The following is a 19982-nucleotide window of genomic DNA, read 5'->3' on the forward strand; positions in this document are numbered from 1 at the left end:
TTTGACAGCTTGTCCTTATTGGGTGTGGTGTTGATAGCCTTCCAGCAAGCCCAGTACATCCTAGCAGAATTCGTGAAATCAAGACAGAGGCCAAATCCCAGTTCTCCACCACAGCAGAACAACAGCTCCGTTGACATAATCAGCTCTGATTCTTACAAGTAAAAATACTTTTTTCCTCTTCTGAGCAGCACTCCATTCAGTGCAGAGTAATACTTTCTATCTGCTTGTACTTTGATATTGTTATGGGCTTGTTTATAGGAGATTTCAGTGTAGTGACATATTTTAGGCAATGCTTCATATTTTCATCTCTGCCAGAGAAACTGAAGAACCTGACGGGTTATTAATTTTGCATATTGTTAGTGCAGAGTGCTTAGATGGGCAATGGAGGTGGTGGATACACCGTGTGCAGCAGGCATGGAAAGCACAGAATAGGAAATACATTAATGGTCCTCAAGGCTGCCCATCTTGGGTGGTCAGTTAGGCACTTACTCACTCAGGCATGTAAGTGTTTGAAGTCTGATCACACATGTAATGTTGCTCAACTCCCAGTGAAACCAGAGTTACTTACTCTGGAAACAAGCTACTTGTTTGATGATGTGAGATCTTAATGCGTTTTGGGGGCTTGTGAAATCTTAATGCATTTTGGGGGCTTTTCTGTTATGAAAAAAAGCAAAAAACAAAAAAAGCACGCATATAAAACAATTGATGACGGCTTCACAGACAGCACCAAATCTCAAATAACTTAACTTCTCGCCAGGGGAAGCTGCAAGACATTCATGGATTCCTACAGCTCATCTGATAAAGGCAAAGGAAAGGGCTTCCTGTCTGTAGGTGCTTCTTCGAGCCGAAGTCAGAACGCAGCAAAGAGGAGTCCTGCGACCTACAGCCACTCTCAGAAAAAACACAAATGTTCAGTTTACTACAGTAAGCAAAAGCCAAACACAGCAGCTGGCCATGCCATTGCAACTACTGATGAAAAGCAAAACCAGATGGCAGAGAACCAAATCTCAGCACCAAAAGAGGACATTTGCACTGATGTTGTCAGTGAGAACTGGGTAACGCTAAAATATGCAGATGGCATAAACGTTAACAAGAATTTAACTCTACCAGAAAACTTTCTGGGCAAAGAAGAAAGTGCACTGAAAAATACAGTTCTCATTAAAAATACTTCTTCAGAGTGTGATCTGAAGGAAGATCTTCAAACATGTATGTTTCCTAAGGAAACTAACCTTAAAACTTCAGAGAATCTAGCTGAGCTCAAAGAACAGGAGTTCTGTCCTGTGAAGATGTCTAAGAAGCTACCTGAAAGTCACTCGTCAAGAAATTCACCTCAGCAACAGCCAGAACTGCAAGAACTTTCCAGGAAAAATAGTGGTAACTTTTTTTCAATTTCTTTTTTGCCTGACAAGGAGATGTGGTGTTAGTTATGTTCTCCCTACGATATGTTTATTTAGATTCCCAAGGAACAGCATGCATTAAAAGTAGTTTCATAAATCACAGCTAGTGCTGGAGTGTAGCTATAAAGATACTGACTGCAGTGATCAATGTTAAGACTTTGTCTTCTTTCACACATTCCAAGTTTTATCCTGCAGCATTTTAAAGAGTAATATTGTTGTTGTCACAGATCTTCTCAAAAATACAGATTGCCTTTGTTAGCTGTTCATAAACATCCCTGCTTGCTATTCGCAGGCCCACTGAAAATCTGTTGCCTGATTTTTAAAATTACTGAGCAACATCCTCAGTACAGTCTATTTTAGAATTCCTGTAGTAACACCTCACTGAACGAAACTTGGCATCAGAATATTTGAAATCCTTATATTTTGTAGGAGTTCATGGGTTTCATTTCTCTCAATAATGGTGAAGTTGTATTTTCATCTTGCTTTTTCAATTGTAGAGCTAAACTGCCTAAGAAATCCTACCACTTGGCTTTGCAAGAAAAGTGCAGGCGCTCAGGGGAAATTGAAGGCAGATTAGGGAAATGTTCTCTCCAGACGTTTGGTTTTGGTTAAGAGCGCATAGTAGTTGAGCGCTGAAGGTTGACATTTGCTGAGGCTGTGGTGGCACTGGTCTGTCTGCTCCGAGCTCCAGCGTTTGGGTGTGCCTCCCTCTTTGAGCAAAACAGTTCAGTGTGGTGGTTTTTGTGTCCTTTATGCATTTCTCATGCATAAAAAGGAGCGGCCAAGAGTGTCAGGAGCAGATCGCTGTTGCTGTTTTGCAGATATCTGAAATAACTTTGGCTCTGAGCAAAGGCCCAGGGGAAAGGCCCAGGCAGAGAGGAGATGCTTGACTGGATGATTTTGCTTTTGTTATCAACTCTTCTTCCTCACAAGCCTCTCAAGAAAAGCTGCTTTTAATGCTAAGTCTATCCAAAAGAAAGCACAATTTTGCTTTCCCTTTGCTGTGAAGGCGGAGGACATTTCAGAAACTTAAAGCTCCAAGTAAAGATTTGCCTTATTTTGATGCACATGTTTTTGGAAAAATGTTCTCTTCCTGTTTAGAGGGATTTTTGTTTGCTTTTAAGTCAGGTATTCTCTGGCTTCAAATTCCACCCTGTGTCTGGGGCCTGATCAAAGTAAACAGTGGCTGATGAAGATGAAGGTAGAGGGAGATATGATTAGGAGTCTGTTCTTTCTAGTTCAATGGATTTTCTTGCTTAATTGTAGGGAATAACCAGCAAGTGCCTCTCAGGAATGAAACAGAAAACTGTGAGACTTTAAAAAAGCAGATCAACCTAAAGCCTTCCACTGAGAAAAAGATTAATAAAGGACCTAAAGAAGAGACCCCGTGCTGCACAAAAGAGGAGATTGCTTCCTCTGAGGTTTGTATTAAATGATTTTTCTGCTTTCCAAATTAAAAACCATGTCCTTTTTATTTATTTCTGTATATGCATATAGAGGTGTGTGTATGTGTATATATATGTGTGTCTATAGACAGTTGCATGCAGCCATAAACACACTACAAACTCTTTACTCTAAATCAGGTGAACAAGGAAGTAATTGGATGTGCTGTCCCACATCCCTTTCAAGGGATGGTTTATAAAATGGTGAATAGTTCTGGTAAAATTTAAAACAGCCCTTATATTGTCATACTAGCTGTATCACAACAAGAGGGTTTCTCACTTGTCATCAGAGCGGGCACAAACGCGCTGGAGTCTAATACCAGCTCTCAGACACAGCAGTGATGGGGGAACAAATCCCAGAGGGGAGGCAGCCGGTCCTAGAGGAGAATTCCTGCCTCAACTTCCACATCTGATCTCCAAATATAGGGCTTTGAATTGGAAAACTGCATTCAGAATCAAGGGACATTAAATACATAAATAAATAATATTTACCTAAGGGGCAGAAGCCTCTTACCAGGCTGCAACTGATTCGCAAGCACTCGATGAACACGATACATTGGACCTTATTGCAGCTAGTCTAAATTACATGAAGCGCTTCCTCAGGTAACTGAAAAACCAAAGAATTTAGATTAAAATTTTATTCTAACTGATAGATACTAATCCTGTGACCAAGAAGGGTAATGACAAAGTTTTTGGGGTGCTTCAGGAGTACATAAAGGAAGGAGAGTTTTCTAGTCTTTCTTTTCAGAATTGTTGCACATTTCTTTTTGTGTGTGGGTTCTCAAGTTTTTGTTTCTCGCATTTCTTAATTATTATTATTTGTTGGCTAACTTACCCCATTATTTCCTCTGTTGTAGTTCAGATGAATGGGAGTGGGAGGTGACCCCCAGCTGCTGAGGAAAGGGAGGATTTATTGCTGCTGAACTTGCACACAAACTGATCATAAATCTGGCAGATGTTTTTTGTTTTTCGCACATTGGAAAGTTTATTGACTGCTTCCCTCTTTCCTCCCCTGTTTTTTACTTCTCTGGAAGTCAGGGCTAGATGCTGCAGGGGGAGAATACTAACACTGGGATTTCAAAAATCTCTCTCTCGTCATCTGTTGGTATTTTGAAGGACAAACTCTTGGAAACTCTGGTGAAGTTGATGGTCCTGGAAAGAGGAGATGCAGCGGAAAGGCACTAAATCATGCAGTAACTGTGCAATTGGGTCATTTTGTCCAGATATTTAGCCAGAAAAATCCAGTGGAGTTCATCTACTGAGCTGGCTTCATTTTTATAAAAGCACATATTGTCTCAGCTTGTATTTTTACCTTTAGCAGGAAGATGTCTATAGGAAGAAGAAACCTCAGGAGAAGAAAGAAGGAAATGCATCAAATATAAATTGGAATAGAAACAGAACATCTAGAAAAAATAAGAAAAAGAATGTTAATATTTCTACAAGGTATGTATTGCCTCACCAAGTTATAGAGAAAACCAGAGATGCTTTAATGGTTTCTCAGGTCTTTTGAGTATACATTAGGCATTCGCTTTATCTATTTAAATAAACATACCCTAATCCAGGCCTGAGACTTTCTTGTTAAGAATGTGCAGTACTGAGTATCACCAGAAAAAAAAAATCCTGTTGTAAATCTGCATGTAAATAAACTCACCCCATTCTGCATAGCAGTAGTTAGTCTCTGTTACAATCTGGTGTTTGCAGTCTTTAAAATTCGGATGGTTAGCTTCCTCGCCCTTACGTGTTGTATAGATAAAATCTGGTTATGAATTGCCTCCAGAAGAGAGAAAAAAAAAATTGTTGAAGTGACTCCACTTTCACATGAATCAGCTGCATTTTGACCTGCTTAGGGAATGTTTTACTATAGTAGTTTCGAAAGAGGAAGAGAGATTCACAGAAAAAAGTCAGGGACTTGTATTTTCCCATAATGATTAGAAAGTTATTTTCCTCAGAGAGGTTAATCCAATACTGTTATTGGAACTTTACAGATAAGCATTACGTTGACTGGAGCAGCATTTGGGCTCATAAGAATATTGAAAGAGCCCTGGGAAGATACTCAGTTTCCTGAAAAATAAATTTTTACAGTGGGCTGTAAATTACTCTTAATTTCACATTTTTATTATTTATTGTTTGTATTACTAAGAAATACCAATTCTAAACTGGTGCTAGATTAGTCCCACTCATGGTGCGGGAAGTCAACATAAATAAAAAGTCCTTGCAGCATGCAGACCTTTATAGGTGAGAGGTATGAAAAATGGGAGCAAAGTACTTGAATATGGTGGCCTGTTCCTTGAACTGATTCAGTAGCTGCTGCTTTTTGAGCTACGATGTAACAACCCTCCACAGAAACTTGACAGCTGGATTTTACTCGTCTTCCCTTAGTATCTTCTGATTACTCTGTTGGATCCGAATATTTCAGGTTTTCCATCAAAAATATTTCAGATGATGGATTTGTATTAGTTATAATTATGCCAATGAAATAGACAGAGTGTCCATTTTTCTATATAACTGGATCGTTTACAGTGCTATACTTATTGATAAGATACCACGATGATATCTGCATGCCCTCTGCCAGCGCATCACAGAATGGAATTAAACATATACTTGCTTTCTGCCCTTCCCCTCTCTGAGTAGTTTGTGGAGCCAAACATTGTATTTTGGGAAGGTTTCAGTAAAGCCTTTTTAGGTTTTTCTAAGGCATTGAATAAGACTCTTACTCCTGGCCCCACATTCCACCTTGATAAGCTCTTGAGCTAAAATGTAAAATCCTGACGTGATCCTTTGGGTGCGGCTGCCTTAGGGTTCCTGAGCAGAGCAAGCTGAAGCATCTGTGCAGTGAGTTTGAAAGGCCAGAGCTGAGAGCCAACATGGGAATCAGAGCGTGGTGCCCTCAGGGCAACGGGGAGAACTGCAAAGCAGACCAGAAAAATGGGAGCTTGTCCATACAGGGAGAAACAGGTAGGTCATCTGCGTTTTCTTAAACTGGGGAAAAATGTAAAATGTTTTTGCGGCAGTAGAATTGAGTGGGTGCCTTTCCAGAGTGATTTTTTGCCCCTTCCTCTCTTGAAGCTTGACACGGGGTGGCAGTAGTGGCTGAGGATACCTGGGCAATGGACAGATGTTTGACTGTGTTTCGCATTACAGCTGATATTAGCTGAAGTAGCTGTGTTGCTACGGCCACTTTTCAGGTCATGCTCAAAAGCACCACTGGCTTAGATACATGCTTTTCTGTCTCTGGCAGTTTTACCTGGCTTTTGGGAAGAGAAGGACTGAAGAAGGTGTAAATATTCACAGGATTATCCTCTGTCTTCCTGATGAGAAGACAGAGGAGGAGAAATTGTTCTTGTGTGGATTCATTATTTATAGCATTTGCCATTGGTTTTAAAAAGTTCCTACAGCCAGGACGTGCTTCTTGTTTAAAATAACATCTGAATGTTTCAAAGCGCAGCTTCCCGCTTCATCCTGTTGCCTGTATTACCTTAACTGCCATGTCCCCTAGCTTGTATTCACTGTACTGAGGATGTCATTTAGGTCGTGACTCCCTCACGATAGGGGCTGGCATGTGTATCTTGATGAGACTATCAACAAACTTCATTTTTGATCCTATTATCAAGAAATTGAGAGAATGCATGTTTTGGATGACTTTCCATTGAATTTGTGTTTTAAGGGCTTAGTTATTTGAGTATTTTTTTTCCCCCAACCTCTCTAGAGAGCTTTTATCAACGATCCAAAAAGAAGTGTTTGGAGAAGTTTTGTTCCGACTCGAGCTCAGACTGCGGCAGTTCGTCCGGGAGTGTTCGTGCCAGCCGCGGGAGCTGGGGCAGCTGGAGCAGCACCAGCAGTTCCGACGGAGACAAAAAGCCGATGATCGCTGCCCGGCATTTCCTTCCATCTCGTACGTTCTGCAGTTAGCATAATTTCTGCAGAGTTTTGGTCTGCCTTTTGGGTGGTGAAGGGGCAGGGGACTGACTCTTGATTGGGAAGGAATGTGCAACTTCTCTTGTAAGGGGGAGAAGACCTCAGAAAGAGGAGAGATGAGAAGAGCTGTAAGTACTGGAAGGTTTTGTGGCAAGAAAAATGAGCTGCCTGGCTGTGAGGAAGCTGTCAGGCGCTGCACGGAGCAGGCTATGCACAATTAGCTCTTGTGGAAAGGTGGAGGAACTAAGAGTGAAAACAATTTTTGCCTTTTAATTAATTTTGCATCACATGGTTCTCGTAAAAATATGATCAAGATCTCTAAGTTGTCAAGATCCCTAAGACACTTGATTATTCTGAAAAGTAGCAACTGTGCTTCATTATTGTATCTTTCTGAATGCCTGAATATCATCAAAAAAGTCAAACGCCGAAGACCTAAGCCAATACACGTAGAATGTTGTGAATCACGTGCAAATGAGTCTTCTGTTTGTTCCGATTGTAATGCCTGTAAGGAAAAGGAAAAAAAAAAAGAAAAAAAAAAAAAAAAGGAATTCCAAATTCATAACGAATTTGATAAAAAAGGGAATCTCCGTTAATATTAAAACTGTACTTACAAAATACACTTAACACCATGTGGGCTCTTCCTGCCCCTTCAACTAGTCATAAACAAAAGGCTATATGGAAAAGGAGCTATAAAGGACAACTTTGTCATTGTAGTTGGTAAGCAAACCCTTTAACATGTGATGCATGTTAGAATTAATGAAGTTATTGATACACCAACCTGAGAGAAACCTTGGTTTATGCCAATTATAAGTCTATTTTTGTGTATATATATTATGTACAGACTTCTTTTTATTTGCTTGTTTTAAAGATCTTTGATTTTTACAGTCATTCTTTTCTATAGGAGAGAATATTTCACAAAATGATTTTCCATCTGAAACTCCTATCACTTTAAATCTGTCTCATAACATCTGCAATACCAGGTAAAAAATTTGAATCTCTACCTATAAGACATTAAAGAAACTCCACCAACTTGAAATCTTGTTTCATTTTGATAAATTACACCTATTTTCTTTCTTTTGGTCATCTAATCTTATTTTCCTAATTTGAAAAAGAAAAATCTTTCTCTATATGTAAAAAGATCTTCGAGCCAGAAAATGGATTGTGCTTGGGAAATATGGTAAATGCTTCCAAATGTAAAATAAAATTTGGGGAGAAAAAAGAAAAAAATGATTTTTATCTTTGATTTCTCCCAAATCTAGCAACATTTGCTTATCATTTAGGCATACTAATGCAGTATTTTTTTTTTTATAAGTGGAAGTGAGATTTTCAAGTTGATGATATTCTTTCAATGAGAATAATGTTCTCTAAGGATATACAGCACGAAAATTGATTCACCCTCCTCATGTTCTTTTCTACCTCTTTCCTGTAAGAGAATTAGCATCTAAATTTTTTATTACTGTAAATCCTCATTTCATCTCTCATTCATGCCTGTCTGAGTTTTCACTATAGTCTTCCTCTGGGATTCTGGTACTTGAAAATGTTCCCTTTCCGGGAGTGTTCTTATTGACTGGTTTGTTTGGTGGGATGAATATGGGATTGCATGAATAGGGAATCAGTGTCCAGGCCCATGTCTCCTTGTGTCCATGGAAGTAAACTGCTACTCTGAAAATTATGGGAAGCACTGAAACACATGAGCAACTGTAGCCATCTTAGTGCAATAGAGCTTCCTTTCCACTTCTACAGCTTGGAATAGATTGAAACTTGGATAGTAGGAGTTGGGGTGTTAGGTTAAACTCATTTTTCGCATGTAACAAGCAGCTGTTTTTTTAACTAAGAAAAAAAAAATTAAAAATGCAACATGGTAATTGAAAATATGGAGAATCAGGAAAGCAACTATGAAAGCAATAGCAACTGTGTTATTCATCAGAGTATTTCTTACATCTCTGTATATTTGTTTTGAAATAATTTGGATTTCAAAATATTATAGAGCCTGAATTTAGAAATATTTTTTCTTTTCATTTAGCAGAGACTTGAACACCATCCCCCAATATCCAGAAACTTTATGTCCTAATTTTACTGACATGGCTGCAGATCCTGACAAAAATAAAGGTTAGTTACTTTATTAACAACTTACGCTGGGATTTTTTTCCTTTGTTTGTTTTAATCTTGCTTTGAACAGGTTTTATCTGAAGTAATGTGACTTTAAAGATGAAGAGCAGTGATTCTTGTGTTAAAATGAACGTTGGCATCAATGACATGCCAAGATATGACCATTTTTCTCTAATTTCCACAGCTAGGACTTGCTTTGCTTGAGAGGGATAAAGAATAAGAGTGGATTTGGGCTTTTAAATCTCTCACAGTTTTCAGTGTTTGTATTTCAAGGGGAAATAATAATGTTAAGCTGTTCAATAAAGTTCATAAAAGCAAAAGGCTAAATGGTGAGGTAAAGTTTGAAAGCTGGTTAGAAAACATATCTCTTGGAGCAGGCGAGCTCTCTGCTCTGCCTGTGGCCCAGGTGCAGACACTGATCAAAAAGCTTTTCTGATGGTAGCCGTATTCGTAGCAACAATGATGTGAAATAATGAAATTGAGCCCACTTTGCAACCAGTCTGTTGTGAGGACCAGTCATTCAGATCATTTCCTTTGCCCAGCTGCCTGTTTTTACTGAGTTGATAGGAACTAAATATGTCTGGGCAGTCAGAGGATTAAGACTGTCCAGAACCCCACAATGAATTAGCCCTACAGGCTAAATACAACTATGTTTGCACATGAATGCTTCTCGTAGCACTGTTCCTGCATTCATTTTTCCTGCAGAGCTGATTACTGACTGAAGGTGGGAGTCAGGTGGAGCTTGTGGGGCCCATGCCCATCTGGCCTCTCCTTACTGTGAGGAGCAGCCCTGTGTTGGTGCTTGTGACTGATGGCTCAAGAAGTCACTATAGGAGTTTTTTCCCTGAATTTCAGAATCAGCTTCGAGTCTTTTTAAGTATTTTGTAATAAATACATTTTTTGAGATTTGTATAAAAATTGAAACTTATCAAACAGGTTGGTACTATCTCTCTGGATTTTTTTTTTTAATCTAGCATACAGCCTTTGTTGTGGATCTGAGAATGAAATGTCATTGTGATACAAAGTGTTTATAAATGCCTCCTTCCTGTTCTGCATCTCAGTCCCCTGTCTTTACCTTTCTAGGTCTTTACCCAGCAGGAGACTTGTGGCCTGCTCAACCAGTCTGCCTGACAAACAGCTTAAACTACAACCTGGAGAACAATATACCGTGCATGATCCAAGAAACGCCCTCTGTCCACAACAGGCAAGTTATGTTTTATGTAGATAGTAACAGTAACCCTTTAGTTGGATTTCTGTGATGCAGAGGGCTATACTGAGCTTATGTTGCAATATCCCTGCGGCAAATGATAGATAAAACAAAATCCTTGCAGTAGCTTCAAGTTTAATTCTGGTAAGAATGTTGCCGTATATATGTTTATATTTTTGTATTACTGTTCATTAATAATTTTGATAATGCAAATTCACCAATGCCCTTATTCTTAGCTACTCCAGAATTCCCTTTAAATTCAATTCGTTTTGGAAAGCTTCTAATTTCTTCCATTTCTTTTATATGGCAGAAAGCTTAGCTTTTTCAGTGTTTTTTTTTTTTTCTCCTCTGCTCTTGCTCAACACATGGTCTGTGTGTGTATATCACAGGGTGTGTTCTGCTGTATGTATTCACATTAAATGATGTAGGCAGATATTTTTATATACCAATCTGAAGATGGTATAAAAATAAAAAGTCCAAATATTTCATGCACTGTCTGGATTTGAGCTGATCTTCCTGCAAGAATGATTTTGAGTAATTTTTCTGCTTTAGACTTTCCACACTGTAAATTTTACTAATGAAAGATGCACCACAAACTAGGGAGAAGAAATGCTCAGCCACCACAGAGCAGTAAGGTGACATCAATTCTTCAAGCCATATTCTGTCATCCAGAATGATGGAGTGAAAACATTCAAATCCCCAAGTGATGATCTTCTAATCCTAAGCAGCCCGCTCATCTCACTCTAAACCTTTTCTGTCAACAAACTGCAGCCCTAATGATTTAGAATAATGGTCAGTGGTCTGGTTAAGTCACATCAAATAAATGGTGATTTGTGGCAGATACCATATTGCACTACTTCGCTTTCACAGGCCCATCTCATAACTGGACTATTTGGACTATATAAACAAAAATACATGTAGTTATTTGTTCATATGTAGTGGTGATAACGTCTGAAAACCCTGTGCCTGAGTAGTAAAACCAAGTTAGCATTGTGCAGTTTAGAAGGCATATTGTTTAACAGGACTGACAGTAGAAGTAGAAATCCTTATTTTAATTGTTATTCATAGCAGTGCTTGAGAGTGCACTCCATTTTCTCCATTTGACTTCATTCCATGTCTACTCTTTAGATGGGAAAGAAATACAATTATTTTCTTGTGTACAGAGAAGGTAGTTGAACTGTTCAGCAGGACTGTGATAACTGCAGTTACAAATCATTAATTCTCTGGAAACTAAAAGCTCAGTGAGAGAATAACTACTTTGTAATGGCACAGGATAAATAGTGGCAGGGTTTGTATGGCAAGTGGAATGTGAAAAGCCCAGTCATTAGTTACAGGTGTTTTGTATCCAACAGCTTTACAGTAAATAAGTATTTCTAAATAATTTCCAGAAGTTCTGTGAATTATTTCTGAAAGCAGATTTTCTTTACGTTGAGACAGCTTCATTGACTGGAATGCAGCCTGCGACAGCCAGTTTTCCAACATGTATTGTCCATTAGAGATGAATGAATATGGTGCTTTCCCAGAAGGTAAGATGAGATAAAGCTTCTGCATTATCACTGAGCATGTTGCTTTCTCTCACCTTTAGCAAAACAAAGGCTGGGATTGACTTGTTGTTGCAAAAACATCTGGGCCTTGGTCACTTAAGCAGACTTTACAGTTTCCAGCTGATGGGGTGCTCTGTAGTAATAAACGGTGTCTGTGCAGTGGCTGATGAGAAAACTGTCCTTTTCCAGAAATACTAAGCCTAAAGAGGCCGTGTAAAGGACTCTGTTGGAGAGGGAATTGGGAGCAGTGCTCATGGCCCCAGCACTGCACAACTCGTTTTGCACAGCTTGCTTTGTTTCCCCTCTGGCAGGCTTCTGCCTTCCAGTGTGTGAAGCAGGAGGCCTCCTGTGACCAATTACCTTTCCAGGCTAGAGTTTCTTGGCTTGGGAAGCACACTGGCAGGAACCTAGAATTCTTTAGCATTACCTAAGCAATAATTAAAGGTCGAGCTGCAGTATCACAGACAGCACAGCCATCCCCTGGGGGCTTAGAGCTGAGGCGTGTTGGCAGTGAGACCTGGGTAGGCTTTGCCCTGCGCGTCCTGTGGCTCATAAAGACTTCATTCTCCAGTGGAGATATTGCCTACGCTTTATCCAGTGCTCCCGATAGCAATTCATTAGTGGGTTCCTAGTACAAAATGGCAGTCTTGTTAGCAGGAACCGTTATCCTTAACCACTGTGTTGCCCTAAAGCTGCCTGAGGTTGCTGAAAGCTTACGCCGGTTCTGGCATGTCTCACGCCGATAAGATTGAGCATGGAAAGGTTAATGAAGTTTACACTGCAAAAGCTTTACTTTGTCGTCCTGTTTTTACCCACTGCAGAAAACATGAACTACGCCGGTGGCTTCCCGGCTCCCGCAGCGGTGCAGAACACGGCCTTCCTCGACCAGGCCTGCCCGTCGGCCTGGGCCGCGCCGGCCAGCGTGCCGCCCGCCTGGGAGCCCGCCGGCTACGTCAGCTCCGCGGTGAGCGCGCGCCACGGCCTCCCCTGCGTGCCTGCCTGCCCCATCCCTGCTGCCTGCCTCCTCTTTCCCTCAGGGAGCTCCAGCTGTGTGTTTGATGCTGGTGTGGGTAGCGTGGCTCTTCCTCCTGTGTTTTGCTTGGAAAATTTTGAGACAGATCAGTTTGCCTGAAAACTGACCAAGATAAGGTGACCAAGATCACCTTATATGTGGAAACATGTTTTGGGCTTTATCTACTGAGGCTCTTTCCTTCCAAAACCAACATTACAGTTGAGGATAAAACACAATAAGCGCCGACAGCAAAGGCAAAAGGGATTTGAGGAAGTTGATCGCGGTGACTTTGACAGGCAGCTAGCAAATCCAGGTGGTGTAAGAGAGATTGGTGGAAGTTTCTGAATGCTGACCTTGACCTGTTAGTCTCAAAGATAGCCATGCTCCTGCCAGTCCCACAGTACGGCATAAGACTGACTTCTGTTCAAAGGGATTTTTTATTTTTATTCACCTACTCTTTTGCGCATATTTCCAAAACTTCTATTGTAGAGAGGTACTTTTGTGTTTACAGCACACTTTTATCTTGAATAAAGTGAGGAATATTTTCAAGTGCAGAAGTGAAAATTCTGCTGTATTTAAAAAGCGTCAAAATTTGTAGATGACTGTTTCCTAAAATAACCGTGGTGTTATTTCATGTTTTATTCAGGAATGGCTGGAAACACAGAATGTAGAGATTGGAAAATACATTAGATAGTTCAGTTCATTTCCCTGGCGAGCTTTTCCCTACAATACATTCCAGTGTTTCATTCAGTTTTAAAAGTCCCAGGACTTCCATGACCTTCTCTGAGAGACTTCCTCATAGATCTTACTCTCTAGGAGGTTCTTTATGAACTTTCTAAATTTTCTAGCTAAATTCCCTAGCTCCTAATTATATTTTTTTTCTGTACTGAATGTCTCTCTCTGCTATTGGTGTGCATAGTAATGCCGCAAACTTTGGCCTTTTTCTTGTCATTTCTTAGTCATCCTTCACTTTTAATTTTACCTCTTTAATTTTACCTTTTGGTGCTCTTCACATGCCTTCCATTTATCTCCTCTTTTGCTTAACCTGACCAGAAGTGAATATCGTATTCCTGTTAGAGTGATATAGGAGCCATGTAGAGAGGAGTTTGTATGGCTTCATTTAGTGAAATGTATGTGTGAACTAGTGCTGCTGCAGTCTCTTCTCCAACCGTATTGCTTGGTAAACTCATGCTTAGTTTTCTACTTGTGTGCTCCCTACACTCCTCTCCGCATAGTTCTTCTTCTCATTTAGTGCGTTTCCATATTTTATTTGGCAAAATATGTTTACAGTTTGTCATAGTGATGTTATCTTGCTCTGCAGCCCTACCTCTCCAGTACCCGAAGCTTATCTCCCATGTCTGGACTTTTTGGTTCCATCTGGGCACCTCAGAGCGATGTCTATGAAAACTGCTGCCCTGTCAGTGCCACGACCCAGCATTCGACCCACGTGGAGAACCAGGCGGTGATGTGTAAGCAGGAATACTACCCGCGGTTTAACCCCTTCCGTGCCTACATGAACTTGGACATATGGACTACGGCAGCCAACCGGAATGCCAATTTCCCACTTTCGAGGGACTCGGGTTACTGTGGAAATGTGTGAAAGGAATTTGATTTAAAAATGTGAATGAAGATGCTTGCAGTTTTGATTACTAGAGTAAGCTGGTTGTTGAAATAGATTACAATGTTGGTGGATATTTTGGCACTTTTATATTGAAAATAAATTTTTTTTTTTTACTGATGTCTGAGCATTCAGTGCATTTAAAAAAAAAAAAAAAGGCAAAATATATTCAGGACATGGTTATTGCCACACGAAGGCTATAAATTTAAAATGTCAAAATTGTTCAAGAATAAGAAAAGTATTAGGTTCCTAAACAGTATATGTGAACCTATATTGCACATGTTCACGTGTTTATTATCAAGTTTACATTGTGTGGTATAAACTATTTTTTTTTGTTTCGCTCTGTTTTTTAGCATCTGTGGGTAAAAATTACACCCATAAATAATTGCATCTATACCAAACAGTAACACTGTGACCTACCTCTTGAGGCAGATCAGATATTGTCCAAGTAGTGCCACTCTTACTGTTGACATAATTATTTGTGGGTGTAAGCTTCTGGCAATAAAAGAAGGCTAAATTGTGCTTTGTGTATCTGGCTTCAAAATCCAAACTGTCAGCGTGGCGATACTACGCTTGTGCAATGGGGCGTTTGATTGGGCTTTTGTTTCAGGAACATTTCTTCTGGGGAGTAACTCCTGGTACTTTGTGTTTGTATTTTTAGCCTTCATGTTGCAGTAGTGTTTTTGGTGCACTTAATGGGCCTTGTTTAAAACGCCAACACTTGAATTGGAACAAACATTTCTTTGAGAGCTGAGTTCACACCGCTCTCCAAAACAGAACGGCATTGTGCTAGCTCATATTATGAAACTAAATTTTTGTAGTGAGAGAGCTTAACCAAGAAAGTGTTGCAGCCTGGTTCAGCAGTTCCTCTAGAGCCTTTTGCTCTGGCATTGCAGAGTGTATTTTGGGGTCTTCAGGTGTCAAAGCAAGGGGAAGCATTCCTTGGATTATGAGAGAGCTACCAGTGGGCTGATTGGGTCTGAAGAGAAAGGGGTGGAAGAGGTATTTGATAGCAGCCATCCTTGAAGAAGAGTTACAAAGATGACATCCAAGCCCTTTGTGGTAACTGCAAATCATGACAACCAGCAACAGTCGCAAATTGCAACTTGGGAAGTTCAGGTTGAATGTTAGGGAATACGGCATCACTTGGAGGGTTGTGCAGCACCAGGACAGGTTGCCCCCAGTCAGATCTCCCTCTGCAGCGATGCACTCGGCTCGGCAGAGCCACGGGGACCTGCTCCGGTGTTGGTGATAGCCCCGCTCCCTGCGGGAGGTCAGACTAGAGACCACCAGGCTCCAATTGCCGCTTTGAGGTTGCTGTGAATGTAGGCAAGTTCATAACTTTTTGCTACTTTAGTTATTTTCTCCAGTCCTCTGAACTCAAACCGCCTACAAAACATGAATGGCGTTTGACAACAAAACATTGCTTTTCACAGTTGTTTTTATTCTAAGGCAGGAGAGAAAGCCAGGAAAAAAAAAAAAACACCCTAGCTGATGGTCTGCTTGCAAAGCTGCTCGGCAAGGTGAGGTTTAATTCTTGCTCTGCCACCCTCATCAAGTTGCCAAGCTGTAAAACTAGTTTGTCTGACTCGCTGGTTTCAGTCAGAAATTCCATCCTAAGTCTTGCGGTGTTTTGCCAGAAATAGCATGTTTTCACAAAAAAATTGTTTCAATAAATCAACAGTTCCTGAAAATAATAAAAAAAGTTTTTTTGTTCAAAAATATCCTGCCAGCTATGCTTTTGTGTGTGTTTGAATTAGCTGCAAAGGAGATAGTGACTGGGTGGGTTATATGACAGCTTCTACATTAAACTGCTTTAAGTGCTCTTGCGGAAGGTGCTTCTAAGCCTTCCTGTGTTTTCAATGTCAGAAAAATCGGATCGTCACTGAATGCTTTGGTGTTTTAAAGGTTTTATCAGGAATTAGCGTTTAGAGTTGTTGGCTGCTTTCCATGATGTGTCTTGCTGGACAGAATTCTGTTTGACTGTGGAGTTTAATAGTAATTGCTTGTGATGCTGAAGCAAAGTTCACATGTTTATATGAACTTGGATGTTCCTGAAATCAGTATTAAGCCATGAGAAGTAGTCATAACCACTAACATACTTTCTGTGCACTATTACCTATGGCAGGAGACTTCAGGAGGAATAGAGTGGGAGTACATACACAATAAATCTGAAAAAAAATAAGTGACAATTTATTTTGAAATGTAATGAAGTTCTTTATTCCCTGGGTAATGTTACTTGTTTTATAGTAATGTTCATTGAATTTTGGCCATGCAAAGACACAAGAGAGAACAGAAAATCGCACTCAGCATATCCAGCTCATTCTGTTCAGTCTGTGATTTTAATTTTTTTTTTTCTTCCCATGCACCAAAATGAAACCTCAAGTGCCAGTATAGGAGGTGCAACAAACTACAACCCATAATCCCCTGGAGTTTGGATCAGCACCATGTCCTTGTTCTCACTACACTGTTATATTCCAGACTAAGTCACTTAAAGGGGAGGAAAAAAAAGTAAACCAAAAACAATCAGAAAAAAAACCCTACATAATAAACCCAACAAAGACCCTGGGAGAGTTCGGGAAGAACAACCAAAGTTCAAAATCTTTGGAAAAGAGCACCTCCATGAAAAAGGTACAGATCAAGACACAAGGCAGATCAAGAGGTAATTCCTCTGGGAACTGTGTAGTATTAGGCAATTCCTCCGGGAGCTGTGCAGTATTAGTGAAAATATAACTTTATAAAGTTTCATATAACTTTTCATAACAATAAGGAATGTAGGAAGCTCATTAAGGTTACCAGGAATAATTGTTGCCAGCAGGAGACAACTATGGCTTAATTAGCAGCTGCTGAATGTAAGCGGGTTTGGGCTCAATTAAAAACCATTCCTTTTACAGTAAAGGGGAAGATGAACTCTACTAGAGGAAAGCTTGGAGAGCTGTTTAAATTAATAGCTGTAAGGACATCTTGTTGTCTTGAGCAAAATAGTTTTAAATTTCTTGTGTTGTGCCAGGAAATCCTTCTCGTAGGTTTGGGACATTCATGGTTCCTTCTGAAACTTTTATTATTATACTGAGAATCTTCACCAGAAGAAACTTTTGACAAACTGAAGAAATACTTAAGGTCACAAAGAAAGAGAATAAACAGTAGGAAAGAACAGCTTTATGTTCTGCAGCAGAACTGGTTAGGGAGAGGGGAAACAACAGCGTCCCTCCCGGCCGCGTGCCCAGTGCTCACAGGTGGCCGTGCTGCAGGCATGTGGGAAGGGTGGACGGTGTGCATGGGCAGCGCAATCCCTACCTGGATGAATGAGGGGTTCCCGGAGGGGGCAGTAGGAGAGTCCAGGAACAACAGTGTGGAGAAGAGAGGCTGGCTCTTCCTTGCCAGCCACATGAAGACACTTGCTGCCATTGCTGGCCGAGGAGAGCACAAGGCAGACTTGCCCCATGAGGGAGGGCTGATGTTGCTTATTCCTGCAACTTTGCCATGACCAGCTTGGCGATTTGCAGGTCTTACAGCTTCAGCAGCTGGACGTGCATGTACAGGAGCGTTTTAGCTGCTTGAAGGAGCAGTAAGCATTAACCTTTCCTCCTACAGCAATAAACCTGGGAATGTGACCTGAATGCAGCTGAGGGGTGTGAGTGTCTGAGGGCAAACCAAGTGCATTAGAGAGCTGATGATCTGAAGCTGCTGAGGTGGGGGTGGAGGGAGCAGTGGAATCGCTCAGCGCTAGCCTTGGGGCTGGCAGCGTGTGGGACTCCAGCATCTACCGGCACCTTCTGGCTTGCGAGAAGCCCTGGTGCGTGAGCTGCCATCTGGGGAGCCCTGACCTCAGCGCTGCTCCGCCTGGGGCAGCTGCAGGGCCTGTGCTGCTGGCCTGCCGGGTGAGCTACATCTGCGCCTGCTTTTTTGTATGGGCATTTCCCTTCTGTCAGCCCCCTTGGTTTACTTTTCTTGCCTTTCTGCATCCTCCTTGCCCTCTCCACAGGTTTACTTTCCCTTAGACCTATTTCAGATAGTATTTCAGTGTGTACACAGGTACCTCCAACTTGTCATGTCTGATTTTCTTCCAGCTTTGCTTCTTCAGCCCTACCCCATGATTTAATCAGTACCTTCCTCTTTTGGCCTGAAGGGGGCTTATCCTATGCCCTTTCTCAACAAGCAGTTTGGGGTGATGTTAGATACTGAGCACCGTTGTGGCTGTCCTCTGCCTTGGCAGCCGTGTCCCCTCCGGTTGTATGGGCTCCGTTGTGCCGGGTGGCGTGGGAAGGGAAGGGCACTCACACATGCTGCAAGGGGTAGCCAGCTGAGTCAGAGAGGGGCTGAGCCCTTCTTGTTACTCAACAAGTCCTGCACTGGAGGAGACGCTACTGCGTGAAATGCAGCAGCGCTGCTCTCCTCAGGCAGGCTGGGCCATGCAGTGTAAAGGCAGGTGAGGGCCAGCAAGGGGTTGGGGGCGGATTTACTGTCCCAGCTCCTCATTGTCACTACTGATGTTTTGGGAGTTCCCATCTGCCTCTGCAGCCCACCACTAGTGCGGGGATAGGGCTCCCTCGCAGCTGAAGGCTGACTCTTACTGCTGCTCCTCTGCAAAAGCTGTCCATGTCGGCTCCACAAAACACCACCTCTGTTGCTGTGGGGCATGGACAATGAACGCATGTTTTTGCTTTCTTAAAAGACAACAACCAACCCCCCTCAAAACCTTTAATAATTTGATGGTGGTTCTGATCATAGAATCATAGAATGCTTAAGGTAGGAAGGGACCTCTAGAGGACATGTAGTCCAACCCCCCTGCACACGCAGGGTCACCTAGAGCACGTGGCACAGGACTGCGTCCAAGCAGGTTTGGAAGATCTCCAGAGAAGGAGACTCCACAACCTCTCTGGGCAGCCTGTGCCAGTGCTCTGTCACCCTCACTGTCAAGAATTTTTTCCTTAAGTTCCTGTGGTACTTTTGATGCTTTAGTTTCTGGCTGTTTCCTCTAGTTCTATCAGTGGCCACCACTGAAAAGAGGCTAGCACCATCCTCCTCACTGCCTCCCTTGAGGTACTTATAGACACAGATCAGGTCTCCTCTCAGCCTTCTCTTCTTCAGGCTGAACAGGCCCAGCTCCCTCAGCCTCTCCTCATAGGGCAGATGTTCCAGGCCCCTGATCATCCTTGTGGCCCTGCGCTGGACTCCCTCCAGCAGCTCCACATCCCTCTTGTACTGTGGGGCCCAGAACTGGACACAATACTCCAGATGCAGCCTCACCAGGGCTGAGTAGAGGGGCAGGATCACCTCCCTCGACCTGCTGGAGACGCTCTTCTTAATGCACCCCAGGATCCCATTGGCCTTCTTGGCCACGAGGGCACACTGCTGCCTCATGGTCAACTTGTCGTCCACCATGACACCCAGGTCTTTCTCTGCAGAGCTGCTCTCCAGAAGGTCAGTCCCCAGCCTGTACTGGTGTCTGGGGTTATTCCTCCCCAGGTGCAGGACCTTGCACTTGGCCTTGTTGAATTGCATGAGGTTTTTCACCGCCCAGTTGTCCAGTCTGTCCAGGTCCCTCTGGATGGCAGCGCAGCCCTCAGGGGTATCAGCTACTCCTCCCAGTTTGGTATCATCAGCAAACTTGCTGAGGGAGCACTCTGTGCCTTCATCCAGGTCATTGATGAATAAATTGAACAGGACTGGACCAAGGACTTACCCCTGGGGGACACCGCTAGCTACAGGCCTCCAACTAGACTCTGCACTGCTGA

The 19982-nt window shown here is 41.9% G+C and overlaps 1 protein-coding gene across 3 annotated transcripts in view; it reads left to right on the plus strand.

The window, feature by feature from the left end:
- The window catches only part of TMEM131L (transmembrane 131 like), a 73475-nt gene extending 59111 nt beyond the window's left edge, over positions 1-14364 (plus strand). For 2 of the 3 annotated variants that reach the window (XM_088526530.1, XM_088526528.1), the window contains 12 exons: positions 9-158; positions 758-1374; positions 2664-2818; positions 4158-4282; positions 5637-5794; positions 6546-6731; positions 7656-7734; positions 8778-8863; positions 9947-10067; positions 11508-11596; positions 12436-12578; positions 13948-14364. In XM_088526530.1, the coding sequence (XP_088382656.1) occupies positions 9-158; positions 758-1374; positions 2664-2818; positions 4158-4282; positions 5637-5794; positions 6546-6731; positions 7656-7734; positions 8778-8863; positions 9947-10067; positions 11508-11596; positions 12436-12578; positions 13948-14226 (2188 nt within the window). In that variant the 3' untranslated portion in view covers positions 14227-14364. The remainder of the gene's footprint in view (positions 1-8; positions 159-757; positions 1375-2663; positions 2819-4157; positions 4283-5636; positions 5795-6545; positions 6732-7655; positions 7735-8777; positions 8864-9946; positions 10068-11507; positions 11597-12435; positions 12579-13947) is intronic. The other variant, XM_088526529.1, reaches the window with a different exon arrangement.
- The last annotated feature ends 5618 nt before the right edge of the window (positions 14365-19982 follow it).

Source organism: Tinamus guttatus, unplaced genomic scaffold, assembly GCF_059628265.1.
Source record: "Tinamus guttatus ecotype Peru unplaced genomic scaffold, ASM5962826v1 Tinamus_guttatus_pri_ptg000247l, whole genome shotgun sequence".
NCBI lineage: Eukaryota > Metazoa > Chordata > Aves > Tinamiformes > Tinamidae > Tinamus > Tinamus guttatus.